The sequence below is a fragment of the Rhineura floridana genome, chromosome 9 (genome assembly GCF_030035675.1).
Source record: "Rhineura floridana isolate rRhiFlo1 chromosome 9, rRhiFlo1.hap2, whole genome shotgun sequence".
Lineage (NCBI taxonomy): Eukaryota > Metazoa > Chordata > Lepidosauria > Squamata > Rhineuridae > Rhineura > Rhineura floridana.
In genome coordinates, this window is record NC_084488.1 from 32,218,447 (window position 1) to 32,242,559 (window position 24,113).

The following is a 24,113-nucleotide window of genomic DNA, read 5'->3' on the forward strand; positions in this document are numbered from 1 at the left end:
ACTGATCCTGTATCTTTAGGAGAAGAGAAAGTCAGCCAAGTGCAGGTGTTCTTGCAATACTATAATGGGAAAAACCACAGGGTGGAATTCTCCCTTCCCCCTGCACAACTTTTAAAGATACAGAAAACCTCTTGGAGGCTGGGCCTGGCAACCAAGACGTCTTCTGTATCTTTAAAAGTTGTGCAGGGGGAAGGAAGAATTCCACCTTGTGGTTTTTCCCATTACAGTACACTGTTGCAAGAACCTGCACTTGGCTGACTTTCTCTTCTCCTAAAGATACAGGATCAGTCTCAGGCCCTGAACCTAGCAACCCTAGTAGTAACACAGAGAAGTAGTATACATCCTTCATACTCTTATTTTTTGGTCCCAATGAGATACCTGTAACACTTAAGCTGCAATTACCTGGAAAGACTTACTGATAAAGCAGCAGAACGGAGGGGCTACAACGCTCTACATGCTGGCTTGGGAATAAGCCTCAATGAACTCAGTGGAACTTTCTTCAGAGTAAACAAACATAGGATTTCACTAATTACAGATTTACTACACTACTACTACATTATTTATTACCCACTCTTCACCAGCCAGTCCTAGTGCAGGTTACAACAATTTCATATGATATGTAACAAACTTTTATAGGCAAGCAAGCATACATGACATTTAAACTGAGGTACGTTGTTCAAGTTACCAAGGTGAAAGCTCAAGATAATGGGAATGCAAACAAATAACCCTAGCTCATCCCGATAGTTGTATTTGAATGCAATACACCACTGACTTTCTGGATCCTATTGTGCCTCCTTTCCACTCAGCCCACCTCCAGCCATCTCAGAGCTTAATCAGAGTCTGGCAACAGGTGATGGAATGGATGAAAATTGAAAATAAATCCTCCAAAGTACCAGAAAGGGCAGGTTCTACTGCTTGTTTGGGTACAGATGTCAATGATTCTTGGATAAGGGTTGCATCTTTCAGATGCTCACAGATCCAGGTCACAGTGCCCTGTTGTACAGATAGTAGCTGGTACCATTCACTTGCTGTCTGGAAAGCTGAAGCCCTTGAGGGACAAGCTTAGCATTTATGGCTTGGGACTTTCCTTCACCTACTCACCCTTGGTGTGAGCCAGAGCAATTCCTAATGCTGTAACAGTCTGGAAAAATGATTCTTCAAACTGAACTATGGGGTGGGAAGGACATAGCGCATACACTGGGGATAAACTGATAGCATGTTTACCCAGAAGAAATCCCCTCTAAATTCATAGGACTTATTTTTTAGTCTCTTATGCACACTATGCTTACCAACAATCCTTGTCTACTCAGATTAGGCTGTACATTTCTAAAAACAGCCTCCCCACCTCAAGTGTATGGGATCTGCATGTAGCTATTTAATAATGGGGGAAATGTGTATTTCACAGGCTCAGAGGCATTCCCTTGTTTTGTTACCACATGCCTGCAGTTGAGTAGGCTCACTGACATCCAGGACTAGTTCTGGCTCAAAATAAAGGACCAGGAGAGAGAACAAGTGCAAAGACTTCAGAGCATGAGGGCCTTATTTATTTAGTTTAACTAAAAGGAGCTAGAAACCAATTCATACAAATTATCTCTTTAGCCATAGGTCGTCGTGGGGATAAAAGAAAGACAGCGGATAGTATTTCATGCTAGTCCTACTCAGAGCAGACTCACTAAAGTTAATAGACATGACCAACTTAGATCTACTCGGAGTAGCACCTAGCTAAATACAACCCAGTGTTCTGAACAGCTGGCAACATGTGTGTGAAAGAATCCTGGAGCATGTACAGAGTGCATTTCCTTCACCACTGATCAACGCCAGCCCTGTGCATACCTATGCGTGGAGATAGTAGGCCTTCCACCTGAGCTTGTCGGGCTTAAGTGCCGGCACGCCGCTACCCCCTAGGAATCACGAGCGGTCGGGTTACCTTTTCCTGCTCAGGACCAGTCCACAGAGATGCGTGACAGTTGCAGCTGTCTTGCGGAACCTGTGGCTTTTCGACGGCTCTCTCGCCTTTCCCTGCGGAAGGAAAAGGTGCGCGCGTGAGGACGGAGAGCGGGGCGGTGGCGGAAAAGAGAACGACCCCCCCCTAACCATAAGAAATCAAAGTGCTTACCTCATACTCTGAGGCGTCCATGGCTGAGTCTCCAACAGCAGCAACAGTCTCGCTGTGAGTAGCCCAGGCCTGGGCGTGTCCATTCCTGTGGTAACACAGAACCAAAACTTAAAGAAAGGATAGGGAAATTGTCTTCCCTTTTGCAGTCAGCACAAGGCTACAAGGGTGGGAATGCACGCACGCTCTATACCATTCTTCAACTTGGGCAAGCTTGAAAACTGTACGCAACGGTGAAAGGAAAAAAGCCCAGTATATTGCTCCCCCCCCCCTTCTCTCTCTTGGCTCTGTATCTTAAAACAGCTACATGTGACAGGATTTCAACAGGTGCAGCTTCCCCTATCGCTGCATTTCTGTGTTGGGAGAAGCTGCACTAGCTAAAACTCTGCTATTCACCAAGTAGTTCTTAGAAGGGGGGGGGATGTGGCCAACTTAAGCTAAGAAGAAATCTCTCAAATGCTTATTAATGCTTACAGTTAAAAATAGGTGCTCTTTGGTTATTAAGATTAACATGGCGGTGCAAAGATGCTTGGGAAACAGTCTGACAACCTCCTGCCGTTTATCATTTATGTACCTCCTTTTAATTTTGAAATGTGTTTGGCCTGAGGTAAAGCACATCTGTTCACAGGTTGACACAATAAGCATAACAAGTTTGAAATACAAAGTCCACTCTGCTTCTTACATGCCATCTATAAATTCAAAAACTGGGCTCCTGGGTATTCGAAAGAGCCCTAAAGTAATTATGTTTCCACAGTGTGAGAGGGACTAGAGATGTGGGAAACAGTGGAACTGGCATGACATGATGCATGCAGTCTGTATGACAAGATCTGCAACATTAATGTGAGGTTCTCACATGCAAAATCATTTTGGATTTTTCTAGGAATCCTTGCACCATCAGTTCAGTGCTGCTGCTGTTATCTTTTGCTGTTTTCTAGGCATTGTACAAAAATTTCCAAACAACACAGTCCCTGCCCTCAGGCTTACAATCTAATAGGAAAGGCTATCTAATAGGGAAGGCACTAATTCAGGGAAAGGAAAGAAGGAAACGTGTAAGAGAAACAAGTTAAAATGTGGTTTGATACCACGTTTAAATTTTTTGTTCAGGAGTGCCCCTGGAGAAGAACTGTTTCTTTTCTTCCTTACCTTGCAAGCTAAGAGACACAGTAAAAAGGAATGGAGGATGACAAGGAAACAGGAAAGGAAGCATATTCAAACGCTAATACTTCATAAAGTTCTGTACTGAGAATTCAGGAAATTGCCATGAAGATACACCTTTCACAACTGGTGCTTTCAGTGCAATCGTATTCATGTTTACACACTGATGGCTTTGAGTGAGATGCAGAAAGTATGGGGAGAGGAGGCGTGTCAGTTACACATCTGAGGTGACCATGAGGGCTCCCAGCTGGGCTCCTTGGGACTATGCAGCTTGCCCACAGCTGCACAGGTGGCATGGCGTGCAACCTCTGAGCCACTCACTATGGGGGTGATCTTTAGCTGGCCCTTTACATCCAGGAGGCATAAGCGGGGATTTGAACTCACAGACTCTGGACTCCCAGCCAGGCTCTCCTCCCCCCTGTGTTTAGTTAGCTGTGTTTACTTTGACCCTGAGTGCAGTGGTTATCACTCCTTAATGCTGCAACCTTAAAGTGGCCTTGAACCTTCTGTGCTCTATTTGTGTGAGAATAGAAAATGGAGAATAGAATAAAATAGAAAATGGAGAAGAGTTCACTTTAATGTGAATGTACATTCTAACTAATATAAATTCTATATTGCAGAGGAAATACAAAGCTGATTTAAGCATCATTTGTGACAATGGCTTAAGTGGCCATGTGTTGCTAATAGTCTTCTGGGGGAAGAGGGAGGTTAGAAAAAAGAAAGCAACTCTACTAATGAGCACAGAGATGAATTAAAGATATTATTCAAAATCAATAGTGTATACAGATGCTCTTTCCACTCCAGCTTGCGCCTGTAAGACTCAGGTGGCCAGCTCAGGGTAGCTTGCCAATCTAGCACTTTTTGAAGTTTTTCCTAACAGGGCTAATCCCTCTAAAAATGAGCAGGAAATAATGTCATGTTGAACCCAACAGGCAAAATATAAAGTTTAGAGAGAAATGAAGCAGATGAAGTTATTAAGACTGCACAGAAAGGAGTGATTCAGAAACCTTTGTGGAAGTGATCAGTGATGAGTTTTGGAAAAGGGTGAACAGGATTAATTGTTCCCCATAAGTAAAATGTTTTGCAGCATTGGTATAGTGTTGGAACAAAATGTTAGCATGTAAAGGGTTACACGAGAAAGATCAGATTTCCACAATTATTATAACCCGGATGATGGCTTTTTTTTTCTGGTGGCCTGAGAGTGAAGAACTGGATTTAGTGCTGAAGCCCTTTCTGAACTCGTAGGTGGTTTCGGAGCCAGAACTGTCTGGCTTTCCTTTGCTTCTGAAGTGATGCACGTAGACTTGTGGGAAAAGTTAAGTGTTCAGGAACAGCAACAGCACTGCAGATGAGGGCGGGTGAGATGTAGCTCCTGCTCCTGTCTCTTCTTTCGCCAGTGGTAATATCCTTAATGGAAGATCATCCCAATCAATACCTCCAGGCAGCTGTTAACTGACTGGGATAATGGAATCAAAATGAGTTAGTGCGAATGTGGCTTTCTTGCTGCATTGGTATTAAAGATGCCTCTGACCTGTGATAGTCAGGGGGCTGCTAAGACCCACAGGAGAGAATATCTCATTGCATCAGTAAACTATGTCAGAGCAGAGGAACCTCTTTTGCTGGGTAGGACTCTAAATGGAGCTGCTGCTCGTTTGGTCAGCAAGCTGGATAGTTGGAAGCTGGGAGCTGTGGCCTGATTGCTGTGTAACACTGAACTGAAGTCCTAATTCCTGAAAGGACCGAAGAAGGAAGACAGAGCATCGGCTGTGATCAAAGCCAAGGCAATGTCATCGCTAGTGAAGGAGGACCTCAACAAGAAGCTGTTCAAATCCCTTGGGCAAAGCTTGTATGAGTTCATTGAAGTTGAGTGTTCGGGCAAAGACCGCTTCTACCTCTGTGCTTCAGGTAAATGGGGCAGGGCCTGATTAGGTCCAGGCTCTAGCTATCCATCTTGGTGAAGTGTGGTGACTAAAAGTGTGAGTTGAGAGCCAGGAATGTTAATATCTGAGGGAGTTTGGCTGTGATTGTATGCAATTTCTAATAAGCTGGATAAACTCTTTAGGGCTTAGGCTTTAAATGTGCTTAGTATTAAGAGAATAGTGATTCCCACTAGTTTGATTTTTTTTAAAAAAAACTAGTAATTCTAGTAAAACTAGTTTTAACACAAATGCCTATGCATGGTGACTCCCAAATAGTGTTCTTGTAGCTCTAGTTTGTAAATGCTTATTGTATCTTGTTGTGTGAGATGTAGGGAGACAACCTTTAATATTGTGCCACCGACATGACATCTAGCTTTTCAAATTCTAGCTGCAGCACTAAGCACATTTCTATGGAAGTCATTCCTTCTTCATTCATTTTCAAGCCAATGTGCTCAGGATTGGCTTATCTAAATTGTTAGATGATTCACTCACACTCACACACAGCTCAAGATGGCCAAACTCATACCAGTATTTATGGTTTCCCCATATCTTCCAGTAATTGAGAACTGCATGAAGCTAGATTAGTCTTTAGAGAGACACACAACAGAAAGAGATTTGGACTTGTTTTAATAGATTGAATATGTTCTGTCTAATGCACATTAGACAGAGCAGTTTCTAGAAATTGAAAATGTTTGCATTTTAGGCTTTTAAGTTCTGGAAGCCATTGCAGAGGGTTTGTCTGTTTTTCTTTCTGATGTTAGTAAAGCTACAAGTTGTTCAGATATTTATTGCACTGATTTGGGGTTTAATACTGGGTATTTTTGTAATGCAATAATTTACCACTATAAATTATCACTAATTGGGCCATTCTGATAATTTAACAGAAATGCTAATCAGAAGTGTTTTTGTTTGTCTGCATGTAAAATTTCCTACCACACCTTAGGAGATTACCCTTCCCTCTTATTTCTAATATGATAATATAAGTGCCTGTATCATGAAGCATATGCTTTTGTAGCCAGAGTACGTTTAAAGAATTTCAAGATTTTTATATTACTTTATTATATTCTGTTTACAATATTCTCTTATCTAATTGGATAGTCAGTTACTCTGCTATTAACATGTTGGTGATGAGGTATGTAACTAATATAATGATGCACTGGTTGCATTGCTTCATGAGAATGGAGAGGGACAAGTTTTCTCCTGAAACAGTGGGGGAGCAACATTATTGTAATTAATAGGACTGTGCAAAAGGGGGGGGTACTGAAGAAATCTGTGCAGCATTTTGCCTGGAATATTAGAAAGATAAAGCAGGGACATCATCAAAGGCCACCCTCAGTTTCACTGAGTTCAAATTGCATAAGCAGACTAGCTGATGAATTAATGGCGGTTGTTGGGGGTGTTTTAAAAGGAGAAAATCAAGGAGAGAATACTGCTGGGGTGACACTTCCTTCATTATCTGTAGTTGAAGATATGAAATGAAGTTGCTGGTCATCAGGAAATCCATTTCTTTTGTAGCTTTTTTGCAGTCTTTTCAATTGCTATCTGCAAAACCTCCCTCAAAACAACATCCTTCAGTATGTGCATCTTTCTCACTTAACATCCAGTGGTTGATTGCTGCACTAATGGGCAAAAATGACTAAAGGCCAGACCACGTCACTAGGGAATTTCAGAACCTATTGCTGTCACTGAAATTCGTTTTGGTATTCACATTCCTCACTTTGCTTTACACAGGGCTTCACTCTGACACCCACATTCCCATTAACTTAAAAGGGAACTCACTTCCAATCAATTTGCTTGACAATGGGGTTGTGCAATGAAGAACTTCTGCTCTTCCAAAAATTATTTTAAAAGGAAGACTATATTTAGCTAAGCAATGGCCAATTTCCAAAAAAGGACACAAAGTAGCTGCACATATACACTAAGGGATTTGGGATTGTATTTCTTAAACAGAGAGCCTTTCATGCCACATAACAACTCACTTTTCAAAGTGAAAAATTTTCAAACGCAATCTGTGATATAGGAGATATCTGTGATATAGGTGATATAGGAGCCTACTATTCAGGATGGGGGGAGTAAAAAATTTCATGGCATGCCCAGTCCATAGTATGTGCCTAAATTAGCTCTTGGGTCTTGGCCAATGTACTCAGGATCATGATGCAAAATGGCAGTTCTAACTATACTAAAAAAATTAATCCTACTGGAATTAATATGACAAACTTCCAAATAGTGTGCTAAGGATCATCTATTGATATCCATAGCAGAACTTGTAAAAAGTTTCTTTAAAACTATTAAGAAGGGTTTTTTTAAAAACACATATGTTAAATCCTGCAAGATACACAAAACATAAACAAACGTGTTCTGGAAGTGAATGACCCCCAAAATCAGATTGTTGAATATGACAGAAAATTAATGCATTGAATGTGTAGAATTGGATATTCCCATCCTCTGCAGATTGTCTGTGTATGATTACCATGCAAATATGGATAAAGCTGATATGCACAAGGTTCTCTACACAACATGGAGCCCTCCACAGAGAGATTGCATAATGAGTTTCCACAGAGAGCCTACACAAGCTGTACATGTGCAGGCTCTACACAGAAAAGCAGCAGAATGTACATAGATCAAGATCAGGTACATGAACAGTGGCCATGTTCCCCAACCCCCTCTATTCATTCACTTGGTCATCTGAAAAGTGCTTTAGTATTTTCTCAAAACTGATTTCCCATGCTAGTGTAACATAACTCTGATCAATACATAGATCATCATAATGTCACATCTAAGGTAACTTTTGTTCAATGCCTATGCAGATTGTGCACCAAATGTTATAAAAGACTTTGGTATGTATCCAACAAAGTTAATGTGGAACAACTCACTCAACAGAACTTCTACTCCTCCTCCTTTCCTGAACACCCCTGCACCCTGCCAAATCTGCTCTGGGGGTTTCCAACATTCTGGAGCAGATTTTGTGTGTATTGGGGTGCAGGAGGGGAGGAGAGTCGTTCTGTTCACACAATGACTTTGCTGGATTCAACCCAAAGGGTTGGACCAAGACTTAGAGTTGTATTTAACAAAGCCCTACTCAGAGTACACTCATTGAAATGAATGAACCCAAGTTAGCCATGTCTGTTAATTTCAGTGTGTCTACTTTCAGTAGGACTAGCATTGACTACCACCCTTAGTTATTGTTAGACTAGACCCAATGAAATCAAGTCTTGAGCCAACTCGAAGACATAGATATTATAATGCTCTGTAAGTATCCACACTGAAATTCAAAATGCATATTTCAGATTGAAGAAATATGTTAAATTGTATTGTTTTGAATAGGTTTAATTAAAAAACAAACTTTTGTAAATTATCAAGATCGATCCAGTTATGAATAGACCTACATTTCTTTAATTCTAGACATATTTACTTGTAAATATCCTATTTTAGGGAAAGCTTTTGCCTATGTGCATTAAGATCTGCCACTGAATTCCTTCTCTGCCTACCATCTATTGTGGATGCTAGTCTGCATCAAGAATGAGGTGATCTTTTCCTGAGGTGGCCCAGGTTTTTTGCAGGCCCCTCCTATTGGCACAATCCTCTTTTCATTGTGCATCCAGCAATTAGATTAAGCAAGGTATTTTTGCTGTTTTAATTATTCTGGCATTATATTTTGATTGTTGTGCTGTCGGTATTACTAGGGTAGCCATTTTGCCTATTGGTTTTTAATTTTTTTAGACTTAAATGTAATTTTGAATCCTTTTAATTTGTTTTTGTTGTAAACTGCCTTAAAGGCCATTCTGGCTAAAAACATCATCTGTAAATTAACAACTACTGCAACAACACAGTATGTCTGAAAATCAGTTCCACATAAATTGCTGGAATTTACTTCTAAACAAATGTATACTAAAAGAGGTTAAGACTATGGTCCCCAATCCAATAAAAATTAAGATATTTCTCACACTCAATGGTTGGATTGCAACTAGGACTAGAGCAGTGGTTTCCAAACTTTTTTCCCCACAGACCGCTTGAAAATTACTGATAGTCTTGGTGGACCACTTAATGATTTTTCTGCCATTTGTAGCAATTGTAATGTACTGTACTAGATCTTGCATGATTTTCATTGTATTTTGTTGCTTCATTTATTTCATATGTTATATTTTATTATGTTACAATTTGCATTCCACAGAATTCAAATTGTAATACAATAAAGTACAATATAAGAAATAAAAGAAGCAATAAAATACAATTAGATATCAATATGAATGTTTAATGTAGACTAACAATGGACCACCTGAATGAAGCTTATAGACCACTTTTTGGAAACCCCTGAACTGGAGACAACAGTCCATTAAGCAGTGTGTTTGTGCTTCTGAGTACCCACGCATAAGTTTGCGCTGTTTGCCTAAAGTAAATGCAGGACTAAATTGATAACATCAAAGTAATTTTTGTGTGCTATAAATCTCTGTGTGTGACAAATTTCTGACTTATGTGTGCAGACAGACATTAGTTGCAAAGTGCACATACTTAGTTTACTTCCTTGTATTACATATACATTATTCTTTATACATCTATTGGAAGAAATAGTCGGGTGTGTGAGATAAATCACAACAAAGTGACTCCACTCCCAGTTCTTCATAGGGCACCTTCCAGAACCCTTATTCAGCACCCTGGAAAGCTCCACAGAAACTAAGCGATATTTACAGGCCCTATATACAATATTAGTATTATTATGCTGGTTTAAAGCGGTGTGGCAGATTAATCTGACATGCCATGGGCTAAAAAAAGATAATAAATCAGTATAATAAAACTATTATACAATATTAGTAATATTATGCTGGTTTAAAGCAGAGTGGCAGATTAATCTGACATACCATGGGCTAAAAAAAGATAATAAATCAGTATAATAAAACTATTAAAGCACAATAACGCACAATTTTATCTAAGAATGCACACATACAATCATTGTATGAAGGGTAGTGATATCTTCAACAAATACACACAAACATAATAGTTGAGCTGAACTGAAATTATGGTTCATCACATTTTCAAACTACACTGAAATTAGCATAGAATACCAGCACTTAATTTTTTAAAAGTTTTCATTTTATGCCAGCATTTAAGATTGATTCCCTCTAAATTGTTCTCTTATGTTTCCGCTTACCTGTAAGTCTTAAACAGAATGCCATATTGGGTAAGTGGCCCTTACATGATTTGATAAGAAAGAGACAAATTAATTAGACAATTTCTTCATATTGTTGGCTGTGATTCCAAGGGCTTTGTGAATAGCTTTGGATGTTTAGCAGGGTTTCATAGACATACCAGAAGCCTTACTCACCTTGTGCCACTTAATACATTGCTTCCAAAATTTGGGGGAACCTTTGGGCATGGGCTTTGAAGTAGTGCAAAGCACTGCAGATGGGGAGAGGAAAGCCAGAGAATTCCTAGTGTGCATAGTGAAGCACTTGCATATGCACACTAGGTGTCGGAGTAAGCCTCTGAATTACAGTTTCTGGGAATAACAAGTGCGGAGAGTGCTGTTGAGTTCAGGTCCTGCTTGCAAGCTTTCCATAGGCATCTGGTTGGCCACTGTGAGAACACAAAGCTGGACCAGATGGACTATTGGTATATTAAGCAGGCTCTTCTTATGTCCTTATGTAAATAATGTATAAAATGTTCTAGCAGATAAAAATTGTAATAATAGTCAAGAAGAGTGAAAGACTTCTTTCCAGATAATTTATGACAATAGCTGTGTATGCTTTACTGGCTTAAAATGCAGCTAGGTCATTCTTTTTCACAATTTGGATCAAAACTGGTTTGGGAAAAATATATCAAAAGCATTATTTTGTATGAAACAACAGGATAGATGGATTGTAACTAATGTCTTGTGTAGACTGCTTCCTAAACCACCAGAGTAAACAGGAGTGTTTTCTTGGGCCAACTCCCAGGCACCTTTTAAAGTGTTCTGTAATTTCTGCAAATAAGCAGCCACTGAAACAGGAGAGGAACTGACTGAGGGGATGGCTCTTCCAACTCAGCCAACTGCCCTAACTTTTGGCTCTGGCTATGAGCTATGGGTTGCATAGAAAGTCTTGTAAAAATAATGTCGTAGTCCAGTAAAAATTTCCACACACACACACCGGTGAACCAAAACATGATGTTCCCACTCCTGTTCTTTATACAGAATGGGAACCCTAGCCACAGGGACCTGCAAATCTGCAGATGCAAATGGGGAAACAGCATATTTCACTCCCCTTAGATATTGCTGGGGCTGTACAAAGCTGCTATCTACAAAGCTCTATTCTGCTCCAGAATCTCTGTAAGCAGTGACAAGAATTTGATTGATATAAATGGGCTCACTAAATTGTTTGAAAGACCATGCCCTTTGCCCAGGCTGAATCATGGCCATGGCAATATTTCCTGGAGCTTGTTCTTCCAACCCTTCCCCCTGTGTCTTTCCTTGGGGTTGCTTAGTAACGCTCACCCCTCTGGGGACAACTGGAGTAACAGCAGCGGTTGAAGCAGCGCCTGGCCCAGAAGCTGGCCCGCTAACAGTCCACTCGTCCAAACTGCCCCCTTGGGAAGACTGTACAGAAAGTTCAGGAGGTTCAACCCTGCCTGGTCTGGCTGTATCCGCACATCTCACTGGCACAACTGTAGGAGCTTTGGCGGGCGCTCCTGCTGACTTTTTAGGTGGTTTGGAACATTACCATTTTACATGGCCTCGTTCATTGCAATTGAAGCAGATGACATCAGTTGGGAAAATAGAAGATGCTTGCACAGTTGATGGGATTTTCCTCTCCCCTTGCAAATTTGGCTGGCTCCAAAACGTCTTCCTTCCCTCCACCACCTTCTCCAGTTGTTGCTCTCTAAAGGCTCCCGGCTTCCTAAGAGGCTGAAATCGCTGGCTTTCACTGCCATGCTCTCGGTGTGCAGCTAGCTTGTCAGCAAGTAGACCAGCTTCCCTAATAGTCTTGGGTCCTTGGTCGCGAACAATAACAGCTAAGTGTGCAGGGAGTCCTGTATAGAAGCTTTCTCTGGCCATCAGGTCCATAAACTCCTCCACCATAGTGACTCCTGCAACTTCCTTCCACAACTGCAGGGCTCTCATAGTTCTCGCCGAAAAAGCCACATAGCTTTCCTTGGCTGTCTTTTGCACATTTTTAAACCTGCGCTGGCAAAAGTCTGTATTTAAAGCAAAATGTTCTCAAACCATCTCTTTAAAGAGAGGGTAATCATCCTCTTCTGAGACAGTGATCCCAGGAGTTCCAACAGCTCTCCACTGGCTTGTCCATGCAACAGCTTCATCCATAACTCCTGAGAAATCCTCTGGTCTCTACAGGATTGCTCAAAGACCTGGAAAAACATGTGAACGTTCCCACCAGCAGCAAACACAGGCTGTTAACCTTTTCCAAAGCATCCTGGGGTCTGGGGTGCTGCTGCTGACTAGTACGCAGCTGTAAACCCATCAACCCTCTTTGTAATTCAATCATTTCTTTCAGCTGATCTCTTAGCTCTTCCCATGACTACCCTGCTGCCAATGGAGTTTTGCTTCCCCCTTCCTCGGGGGTTTCCACGGAGCTCAACCATCTGGCATCCCCTGAGGGTCCTGGAGTGGGCTCCTCTTGGTCTAACTGCAGAGGACCATCCTCACGGTCGCTATCCTCCGAGTTTCTTAGCTCAGACATCGTCTGTAGACTAGTTTTTGTTCTGGTGGTTGTCATTCTTAACAAAAGATAAAAACCCATCTGTATGAAGTCTCACTTTTACAGTAATCACTTTATCTTTAAAGGAATTAAATGTTCTCTGTACCAGGTGTGTTTACATAGAACTACTGACTTCAGAAATCCCACGGCTACCACCATGTCAAAGATTGCCCCCTGGGACCCTTTGACCTCAGCAACCCCAAGGAGTGTCTTTGCTCCCAAGAATAGTCCCAATTCTCTGGGCCACTGCTTCCCAGGGTTAGTTTATAGCTAACGCCAACCCTAGAAGGTAGACTGCCACCACCCCTTTAAATAGTCCTTCACTCTCAGTAAGGGGGAACTCAGGGCACTATCTGAAATCCTAGAGCAGATGTATTGTTCATGCTCTGGAGCATGAACATAAATTAATCAACAGTAGTCAGTAGCATGTGGTCAAGGCTTGAATTTAGAGTCATTAACTCCAAGTAATACACACCAAATAGAGATGGTAGTGTATTTAAAAAGAAAAGAAAGATACATGTAAAAAAGAGAGCAGCATTACTTTCCTTTAAAGCCAATTACTCTCAACAGAGCAGAGCAAGAGGGACTTCCGGGAAGGGTGACTTAGCCTGTGCCTGCTTTTGAGACGGGCTCCTGCCTCAAAAGAAGCTTATTCAGATATATCAGTCAGTTTTTTCTTTTTTTTTTGACTGATTAAACTTCTCCCGGGTAGGGAGAAACGAAGAGATTAACCTCAAAGCCTATTTTTGTTGGGACGACCAGATCTCATTAATTTATGGGACGAGGTCCAGCCGACGAAGGTGGGACGGATTTTCAACAGCAAGCTCTATCTGTTAAAGCGAACGTTCATCTTATCTTCTAAGAGAGAACGCACTAACAGGCAAGCACCCTTCTTTCTATATTTTTCTTTTACTTGACTTAAATTGTTGCTGTTTAAAAGAGATTTGCCAGATTGATCGGTTTTTGACATCTCACTGGGGAGCCGTAACTTCTCTCTGCTACGCACTAATTAATAGCTTATCTCTGTTTTTGTTGCAAAAAGCTGTCCTGGATTTGCATTCTAAAGATATACACAGAAGAGGGATTTCTATTCCAGATTTTTATTTTGAAAAATATTATACTGTTTTGAGACTACTCTCTTTTTGGTCTATTTTATTTTGACGAATCTGTTTCTTGACGATTGCCATTAATTGTTTCGATCCTGGGAACTGCATTTTGTTTACTTAACTATTGGAGAGATAAGGCTGTCTGCTCTGTTTATACTGTGATGTCACCAAGTTTGGAGTATTAACCCAATTGTTGCTGAAATAAGAAGTGGTTTTCCTATATTTTTCTTTTAAAATGGCAATTAAGAAAGTGGCTGAGAATCTGGAAATAACTATGTTTCAGAAAATAATGGATGAGATTGAGATAACGAAAATTGAATTGAGTAAAATGAAGCAGGAGATTAAAGATATAAGGGTCCCTGTGAGAGAGGTGACCCTGGAAGGGGTCCCTGTGAGAGAGGAGACCCCGGAGATTGGAACAGGGGTCCCTGTGAGAGAGGAGACCCTGGAGACTGGAATAGGGGTCCCTGTGAGAGAGGAGATCCCGGAGATTGGAACAAACGTGGAACAGGAACAAGATTTGGAGTCTATGGACTTTAGAAATAAAATCTATTGTTTGGAACTCAATGTTATCTCTGAAGAAATTAATGAAGATTCTAGAGATAAAGTTATCAATGGCATGGATTATCTTCTGGACTGGAATGATGTGATGGAGCCCAATATAGAGAAAATCTATGGAATTAACTGCAGCCATGTGACAATGGAAAAACTTTTAAGAGATGACCCAGTGTATTTTGAAAAAAAGAACAGAGATATGATTTTACAGCAGTATTTCAGCAACCTATTCAGAATGGATGGCAAGAAAATATTTGGGATAGAGGTAATTCCCATCAGACTCTTACTATATGACTATGGCTTTGACAGCAAGATTATTATGGAATACTGATAATGGAAGATTGGATATTGAAATTACTGGACTTAACAAGACTACTGAAGATGGAAGATGGAAAATGGAACTAATAGAGATAATAGAACAATGGCTACTGAAATTACTGAACCTAACAGATTCTGATGTGTTGGATTAATTGAAATGTTTATTTTGACTATGGTTATGACAATAAGATTATCATAATTAGTAATGAGATGGATTAATCGATATGCTTATCTGGAAAAAAAATTGATAGATATATTTCTTAAAGAATTGAAACCTCTCTTTGACTTTTTGTGGAAAGAATAAAGTAATGTTTATGAGATTTGATGATTAAGTAAGATAACTATTGGAGGAAAGTGATTTTATAATATGACTTAAGAGACAGGATTGTTATATATTATAGACTTATAACTGATTTGATCTTTGACAAATGGGAAGTCAATATTTTACTCTTTATTTTTTATTTTTGTTTTTTTTTTCTTTTTTTCTTTTTGTTTAACTATTTTTGATTTTGTTTTTTGTCTTTGAATGTTTTATGATTTTGTTTTGTATGTTTTATGAAAATCTGAATAAAAATTATTGAAAAAAAAAAAAAAAACAGAGCAGAGCAAGAGGTACATTTACATAACACTGTGAGAGATTCAAACAGACAAAAATAACAAACCTTACCTATCCTGGCTAATACTCACTTCGCAGTCTGTTAGCCTGGTTCCCAAAGACTTTGACTGAAATCCATAGACGAGACAAGATAGATTAAATGGGGGAACAAGTAACTGAAGGATCACCCTTCATTTTATGGGGTTTAGCTGGCAACAGGGAGGGGGCCAATTAGCCATCCTAGGCGCCCCTTTCTTGATCACCTTCTTTGAAGGTAAGGAGGGCTAGATAGTTCACACCAAGCAGTCCCTGATCTGCAATACTCAAACTCCTGACTTTGATCTCAGGAAGCAGATAACAGATAGGACTCAGTTGCATCTTCTTGACATTAGCAATTTGCAGCTGTCTGGCACTAAAACACTTGGGTTTCCCCAGCACAGAGTATCCTGGAGAACTTTGAAACAAAGTCCCCCAGAATTCCCTCTGGCTGAGCCATTTTAGCTTGACCAAACGTAGCTATTCTTGACAAACACAGCCAAGGTCTTCAATGTGAGAGAACCCAGGAGAGGACACACTTTACTGCCATCATCTTATATTAATATATCAGTAGCAAATTATACATAAATTGGCCAGTTTATACAGATGTTTTGATACCACTGAAATATTTGTGTATTGAGACTGCAATCTTAGACACATTTACTTGGAAGTAAGTAATGTTAAACTTGGAACTTGCTTCCAAGTAAGCATGCATGCTTAGGATTTAGCTGTAAATTTGATGTTTGCATCTTGATCTGTTACTTTTTTCTTCCTTTCTGTCTATATACACAAAAATGTAAGCTCTTAAACTATCACACTGCAGTTTACTTGGCCACAGCCAAGTGGTGCTGCAAATTGCAGCCTGAGTGAGCTGATCTAGGCTTGAGGCCAGGAGAGAAGGAAGCAAGGGGGGGGGAGAAGCAAGGTGGCCAAGGTAGCGGCAGCAGCTTTAGTGCCCAGGTGGATAGTGTGGTGGCAGTGGCCCATGCACACTGCATGGCACTGCCATTTATTGAGGGGGGCAGCAGTGGGGTCGGAAGTGGCCTATGAGTGCTGCACAGCCATGCCATTTCTCAAGGGGGGGCAGAGGTGGTAGCCTAGGCACGTTGCATGGCAGTGCTATTTCTTGAAGGGAGGTGGTGGTGTGGGGCAGCAGCATGGACCTGTATTGGTATACAAACAAGTGGGCCCAGAGGATGAGAGGGTACATGACAGCCAACGTCTGCAGGCATTGGGTATTGTGAGGGTGGTTGGCAGGGCTTCCTGGGGGGAGTGGGGCTGCCTGGGGGGAGTAGGAATGCTGAGAAGGGTGTCTGGAGGAAGGGCTGCCTGTGTGTGTGTGTGTGTGGCTGCCTGGGGGTTGGCATGCAAACTCCGCAGGGGTGAAACCCATAGTTTATTTACATATATACATAAGGCATGAAATAGAATATGCCTGCTTAAACCACACAACAAGTTTGAGACACTGCTGGGTCCTACTCATTAATTGTCCTCACAAAGTGTTTCTAAAAATAGCTGTTCAGATTAGTGTGGAAATATATTATCTGTGTAAACTACTTTTTGTCTTGCAGTGTCAAAAGGTGAAGAAGTACAAATATCTATGGTGAAACACTTTAGAACAGGCCTTGATGAGAACTATGAAATATCTGAAAAATGGTTTCTAGAGGATTTGGAGATGATTGATGGAAAAGAAGCGGATACTGTAAGTATTGATTTTATTATAAAGCATACTTGTACTGCAGTTTGTGATGCAATAATATGAATGAAAGACTAACGTAAGAAGGTATTATGTTAAAATGGTATCATGGGATTTCCGGCTCAATATTTTGTAGCATATCCATGCTATGAGTGCTGAACCATACAAGCTCAGTTTGGGGAACAGAGGATAATTGCCTGCCAAAACTCTTAAGCGATCTCTCTCAGCTCTATGAACCTTATTCAGAACAAAAAAATCTTTCAGTTTAAGAGCTTTCCATGTTCTTTCAAGCATCAATATGCCAGGAAATTAATGTTGTTAAGGGTATACCCTTAACAGATGTATTATTTAGGCAATATTGATATGGTACCCTATCCTATGGTCGGTTCCAGCATCACCACTATCTTAGAGCTCAAGTGATGATGGGAATCTGTTAACACAACATGTTGAACCAAAACCCTTCCCAGTTTGCTGCCTACTTTAGGAATCTGCATGTTGCTAAACATTACAGAGCTTTTACTCTGGCCAGATTTAATGTTTTTTCTCAAATGCTTTGGGGCAGTTATGCTGGCAGCTATCTTTCCTCAAGGGTATGCCCCTGTAACAATCAGAAGATAGAATCTATAGACCATGCCTGTTTTGTAATTTCCATAGTGGAGTCCAGCAGCATACAATTGGCCTGTTAATGACCAAATTATCGGGAAGATCAGTTAAGTTTTATGTTAAATATCTGATGGAAGATAAACCCCCCAAAGGTGTCACTGATAGCAGCTTAATTTTTATCAGCATCAGTGAGAAGAAGAGAAAAAATCATAATCTGAAACTGGAATGACCATCTCCAGGGACCAACCCCAGATTACTGTAGTTCTATATAATTGTTATTAAGTCACACTTTTGAATCTGTTTTGTTCTGAGATTCAGGTCTACTGCATGCTTTTATTTTATTTTATTTTGGTCTATAGACAGCATTAAATTGATTGAACTGTTAAACCAAAAGGTTTTTTTCTTAATTGACAACTGTCTCATCAGGCAAATTGGAAATTGAAAATGAGAAATTTCAATGGAAAACTCAGAATGAGCCCTAGTTCTCACCTCTCCCACTATCAGCTATGCTGTAAGGCTTCCTCTCCCTCATCTTTCACTGATCATTATAAGAACTACTTTTTAACATTCAGATTTGGTGCCTGAGTTTGCTTTTTCCCCTCTTCCCTACCTGTTCCCTTTTGCTTGTGTATTGTGCCTTTTTATATTAAAAGTCCACAGGCAGGACTGTCTTGCTTTAATTGAATATACATAGCTCTTTTTGGCTGAATAGTGGGGTACAAATTCTTTAAATAAATGAGGAAACAAGAAATATTCTAATAAGAAATTACACACAATTTGGAGGGGCAGCAACTCACATGCAATTTATTTTATTACCATTAAATAACTAATTTATTGAGTGACATGAGGTTAGAAATAAGGATTGCATTGCAAACGCTTTTCCTAACTAGGCTCCTGTATTTTTAATGAAATTGCTGACTTTTATTGGCTGTCAGTGCTTCTCTGTCTGTAGTAACCAGTTCATTGGGTTACATTAGCAGGGGGTTATGTTGGTTTTTATGTCCTACAATAACTCTAATTTCTACATTGTACAGTTGTTAAAGGTACAGGAGCAAGCCAGGCTGGATTTTTGTTAGGTCAATTGGCTAGCATAGACCTAAAAGTTGCAATGGGCAAAAGAGGAAATTCAGCAGATAAAGCCCCCTAAATCTCCCTTCCTTTTTTATTGAAGGCTCTCTTGTGTTTTCAAAATCTGCCCATCAGAAATCGAGCTGCTATGCACCTCAGAAATATATTTGTTTTTTCATCTTCTGTGATTTCTTCTCCCTGTTTTCACACCTAACTTCTAAATCATTTGGGTTACCTGAACTGTAAACACTTTAAGGCTTTGCCCTGGTTTGTTAATACTGTACTTTCATTTCTCTCTATCTCATCTCCTTTAACCCCCTCCAATCCTTTTTTTTATCTCTCACACAGCCACACTCTGTCATATTTCAACCAACCCTTGTCCTTGTCACTCATTCACTTAACATGCCATTACACCCCTCCCACCTTTACTTAACCTCTCACAACAGGTTCATACTGAACATGTGTGTTGAACCATTTCTAACTGTAAGCTTTAGAATCTGTGGATCTCCCTCCCAGCTGAGATCAGACAGACCCACTTCCTATTGAACTTCAAGTGCCTGGCAAAGACCTTTCTTTTTCAGCAGGCATTGTAAGGAAGTTTTCTGTTTTTATGATTCATTTAAATTGATTTTATCTATTGTATTTTTTAAATAATTTTTGTATACACCACTTAGACACTTTGGTAATTGATATATAAATTCCTTAAATATATAAAAATAAAACCTCCTCCCCCGATTTCTCATTATAATGGCAGTATGCAATTCAGTCTGCCCTTAACAGGGTCACAACTGTGTCCCTGTAGTAATCTGTCTCTCTTGTTTAAATGCATAAAATAACATATAAAGTAAATTAAAAGTCAGCAGCATTGAATGCAAGACATCAACATGTGTAAAATAAGCTGTGAAGCCAGGTTTGCATAGATGAAGAATCTGCTATGAGAGCTATTAATAACGATGTGTTCATAATCTATTGCTGGCATCTAAGGTTGCTTCCATACAAAGTGTTTTTTTTAATGTCAGGTTTAGAGATGTGAAGGACCAGAAGGAGAAAAAAAATCAAAATTCAGGGGGAAAAAACTGTGTTTTTTCCTCCCCCCTCCATTTCCCCCAATTTTTCCAGAAAAAAAAACGAGCAGGGAAAAACCAGAATAAACCATCAATATTATCTTTATTACTTATTTATTAAATTTATATCCTGTCCTTCCTCCCAAAGGGAACCCAAGGTGGCAAACACACAAGCAGTAAAAATATCAAAAAGCATATTTTAAAAGTAAAACAAATTATTATGTATCCTGAAAATTATTATGTATCATCCAGTGCTCTACAGTATCAAGCAGACACAAGTGCAGACACAAGTGCTCATTTCCATAGAAAAAGCTGAGAAAAAGAGCAGGTGGGGAAACCAAGACTCAATGAATACATGAAATTTAATCAGTCTCATTTTCTCTATCACTGTCAGTTTCTGCTTCTTCATGTTGCTCTGTACTTTCTCCCATTCCCAGCCCTTGGAGGCCTAGTCAAGAAAACAGACACAGATCCACCTACTATGCCAAGAGAAAGCCCACAGGCAAAGAAGACACTAAATCCTTCTCCTTCTCTTGTGTCAATGGCAGTGCCTCCTAGAGGCAGGAATGCATATTGCTCACAACCCTGGACTTTCTTGTCCCCAGTATAGAGGAATTGTAATTATCTGATACTGCTGCCCTGGGCTCCTACTGGGAGAAAGGATGGGATATAAATAAAATAAAATAAATACTGTACTTAGTCTTACTTAAAAAGTTTTGCCGATTACAGTCTTTCTGTTATATAGTTTTTAGAAATAATTTTGGGAAAGTAAATATATAAACACTTTGTCTTCATCATTTTATTCATCATTCTTAAAGAAAATATTTCATAATCCAAAACGTTTCAATCTTTCCATTTTTTTTTGGAAAAAAACCAAAAAGGGCTTTGGGGGGAAAGAAAAAACCTGTCCCTCCCCCAAATTCTGATCCCCCCCCAAGGCCTTCACATCTCTACTCCCACCTCAGAGAAGTGGCACCATTTGTAAAAGTTAGAACAACTTGGGTTAGGGAAATATTTCCAAAATCTATATTGACTTAATTTTATTAATCCACAATAATGTGCCAAAGCTACAATATGATTGAGTGCAGAGCAATAAAGGTTTCAGAGGCTGTAATACAAGTAATAATTATTCTGTTGGTTTCTTTCTTTTCAGGATAATCCATGGTTTGATATGCATTTCAAGAAAGTCTACAGTTGGGAAGCTTATAGCTGTGCATCCAAATATGCCTTTGCACGAACATTAAATAAATTGAATGAATTGTACCTTCAGAAGGACTTGAAGATAGTAAACTTTGATTTTACCTACATAAATGATTATTCATTCTGGTCATCTAACAACGGGGATGATTGTTTAGTACTTATGAGGATCTGCTTCTATGCATCCAACCTTTTATGTCTGTCTCTGTGCCCTCTGCCTGGCTGACTATTATCACTTTCTCCAGATTTGGATAAAATTTCTAAATAACATTTTTAAATAGATAAATGCAGTACTGTGTCAGGGTTTCAATTTTTCACAGTTAATTTTTTTTTAAATAAATGATTCTCTCAAAGGGACAGCCTTGATATATATGTGCTTAAATATCTGTTTCCTAACTACTCATTTCAGCATCTTGAAGTACATATTCAGGCTGCAATCATATATTCACTGACCTGGGAGTAATCTCCATTGAACTCCACTGGGTTTTCTTCTGATTAGACATATATAAGATTTCAGTGTTAGGCTACAGCTACATAAAACCATATTTATACCAATCTAACTGTCCTGACTTCTAAAGAAACCTGGGAATTGTTGTCGAGCATGTGGTGGTGCTTTAGAAAGCAGAATTCCCCATTCCACCCCTTTGCTACTGTGCATGCAATACATTGCAGTAGAGCAGAGGCAGCAAAATCAAGGTGTGTTATGTATTTTTATAAGATAATTTTCTGTTTCTGCCACCTCTGGTCTTTCTTAGCCTAGAGCACAAAGCAATGCATATGCACACCCAAGTTAGGGGACTAGCTGCAACAGGCTTGCACAGTTTGTGACCCATCAATCCAAACATATCTATCATCTATATATTACTCACCCAAGTTAAAAAGGCTTTTGCTGCCTATATAGGAAGCAAACAATGGGGTTTGTCTCACAATTGTGAGGACTCAAAAGCATGGCAAGCCATGTTTAGTTCTGTAGGTCACAAGCTGTGTATGCTTCAACTATCAAAAAAATAATAAATCAGGATGGTTGTACAGCATGTGTTGGGAATTATTCCATTCCATTTAGATTGCAACTAGTTATGAAGTGGGCTTATACCAGTCTTGAACTCTGACCTTATATAATGGTGACTGACCCTTTTAATTGTACATTATTATTTTTATTACTACTACTTACTACAGAAAAGTTTCTAAGTGACTTTCAAAACGGTTAAGAGTCAAAGTAAAATTAATACATTCTAATAAGACCATTTCAATAACTTGTTAAAAAAATTAAAAAGAACAATAATTTCAGTACCAAGAAAAAATCCCATCAAAGATGTAATCAGCCAACTTATCATACTCTGTGAAATGGGAGAAGAGATCAGTTTCAACCTGGTGCTGAAAGATGTTTTAATGACGGTGCCAGGTGGACCTTGGGAGAGCACAGCATTCCACAGATGAGGAGCCACAACTGAAAAGGTCCTCTCCCGTTCTGTTGTGGTTCCTCATCTGTGTTGGACTGGGACCTGGGAGCCCAGGATAAAAATCCCTGGTCAGCCATGAAGTTCACTGGATGCCCATGAACCAATCATTGTCTTTCAGTCTAAGCAACCTCACAGGGTTGTTGTGAGGATAACATCTGGAGGGTGAGAACCATGTTTGTACTCTACCTTGAGCTTCTTGGAGGAAAGGTGGGATAAAAATGTAATAGTAATAATAATGATAAAAAATAAACTTTTTTCTACAGTGTAATCAGTGAGGTCCTGTAGTTCAGTGGTTAAGGGTATGCTGTGTTTGTATTGAGCCCCCAAACTTCATTCACAGCATCACTAATTAGGGAATTGTATTGCTGTGTTAGATAAACTATTGGTCTGATTCAGAATTAGGACATTTTCTCACAGTGTCTGAAGCATCTTTGAGCCTTTATGTGATCTATTTTGTGCATGTGTGAGTATTTATAAATACTCAAATAAATGCACATTTCCAGTATCTGTTAACATGAGTCCTGGCCAAAAAACTCATACCACAATATATTCATAAGTCTTTAAGGTGCCACATGATTCTTTCTTGTTTTCCTACAGCAGACTCGCACAGATGCCCTTCTAGAATGTGTAAATGTTGTCAAGTCAAGATATGAAGCAGATAACTATTTTTGAATCAAATATAATTTAAATTACAGATCTGGAAAAGGACCATATCTCAGTGGAAGGGCACCTGCTTTGCATGTAGTGGGTCCCAGGTTCAATGCCTACCACCTGTATGCAAATCTGTGAAGCCCTACCAGTCTAAACTTCTGAAGAGTTGCTGACAGTTAGTGTGGACAATACTGAACTAGATGGACCCAATGGTCCAATGTGATAGAAGGCAGATAGCTATGTTCCTTTAAAAAAAAAACTAATTCAAGCCTTACGTGTGAAAACAGCCATTTTACTCATATAGCTATCATATAGCCATCCATTTTATTCTTAACTGGCATGAGGAAGCACTAGTTGCTACAAGAAGTCCTTTTAAGACATTAACGAAATGAAACAAAACAAAATGAATTAACTAGCCAACTGTAAATACTCCCTGCTGCTCATTCTTAAGAAATGTACAGGTAATTGATATTTTTGACATGACAGCCTTGTGTGGTGTTGTGCTTAAAAGTGATTATTTTATGTAACTCCAAATTTGTTACATTCAACTGTTTTTGCTCTTGCTTGGCTCTTCTTTTGATATGTAACAGGAGTCACATGATATACAGTGTATATTTTAAATACCACTTCTATGAAAAGTGAATATAATATATGCATTTCTGCCCACTTTGTGTGAAACTGAGCTGATTCAGAACTGTATGACACCTTGTTTGCATTTTCAGAGCACAATAGCTCAGGCATTCTTAAATTATTACAACAAAGTCTTATGTAATAATGTAATTTTAAAATACTTTTTAATTGACTTGATTTAGAATCAACACACACAAATAGCCTTTACCTTCAAATACAAAATTATCAGCTACCTCACACTTGCTGCTAGCTTCTTTGA

At 39.5% G+C, this 24,113-nt stretch overlaps 2 protein-coding genes across 13 annotated transcripts in view; one reads left to right on the forward strand and one right to left on the reverse strand.

The window, feature by feature from the left end:
- The window catches only part of LOC133364279 (cyclic nucleotide-binding domain-containing protein 2-like), a 94,001-nt gene extending 91,356 nt beyond the window's left edge, over window positions 1-2,645 (reverse strand). For 6 of the 9 annotated variants that reach the window (XM_061584636.1, XM_061584632.1, XM_061584634.1 and 3 more), the window contains exon 1: window positions 1,928-2,103. In XM_061584636.1, the coding sequence (XP_061440620.1) occupies window positions 1,928-2,097 (170 nt within the window). In that variant the 5' untranslated portion in view covers window positions 2,098-2,103. The other 3 variants (XM_061584630.1, XM_061584628.1, XM_061584635.1) reach the window with 3 other exon arrangements.
- Window positions 1,836-21,466, forward strand: EXOC1L (exocyst complex component 1 like). Of its 4 annotated transcripts, none has more exons than XM_061584638.1 (4): window positions 1,836-2,170; window positions 5,014-5,173; window positions 17,057-17,187; window positions 21,070-21,466. In XM_061584638.1, the coding sequence occupies exons 2-4, from the start codon at window positions 5,053-5,055 to the stop codon at window positions 21,337-21,339; spliced, it is 522 nt and encodes a 173-aa protein (XP_061440622.1). In that variant the 5' UTR covers window positions 1,836-2,170; window positions 5,014-5,052; the 3' UTR covers window positions 21,340-21,466. The 4 variants fall into 4 exon arrangements, with proteins under 4 accessions (XP_061440622.1, XP_061440623.1, XP_061440621.1 ...); XM_061584639.1 differs by having other exon boundaries at window positions 1,836-2,034; window positions 5,006-5,173; XM_061584637.1 differs by having other exon boundaries at window positions 1,837-2,170; window positions 5,006-5,173.
- The last annotated feature ends 2,647 nt before the right edge of the window (window positions 21,467-24,113 follow it).

Coding starts and splice junctions, on each gene's coding strand:
- EXOC1L (XM_061584638.1), top strand. CDS start 5,053: ATGTCATCGCTAGTGAAGGAGGACCTCAACAAGAAGCTGTTCAAATCC. Junction 5,174..17,056: donor CTTCTACCTCTGTGCTTCAG/GTAAATGGGGCA, acceptor TTTGTCTTGCAG/TGTCAAAAGGTGAAGAAGTA. Junction 17,188..21,069: donor ATGGAAAAGAAGCGGATACT/GTAAGTATTGAT, acceptor CTTTCTTTTCAG/GATAATCCATGGTTTGATAT.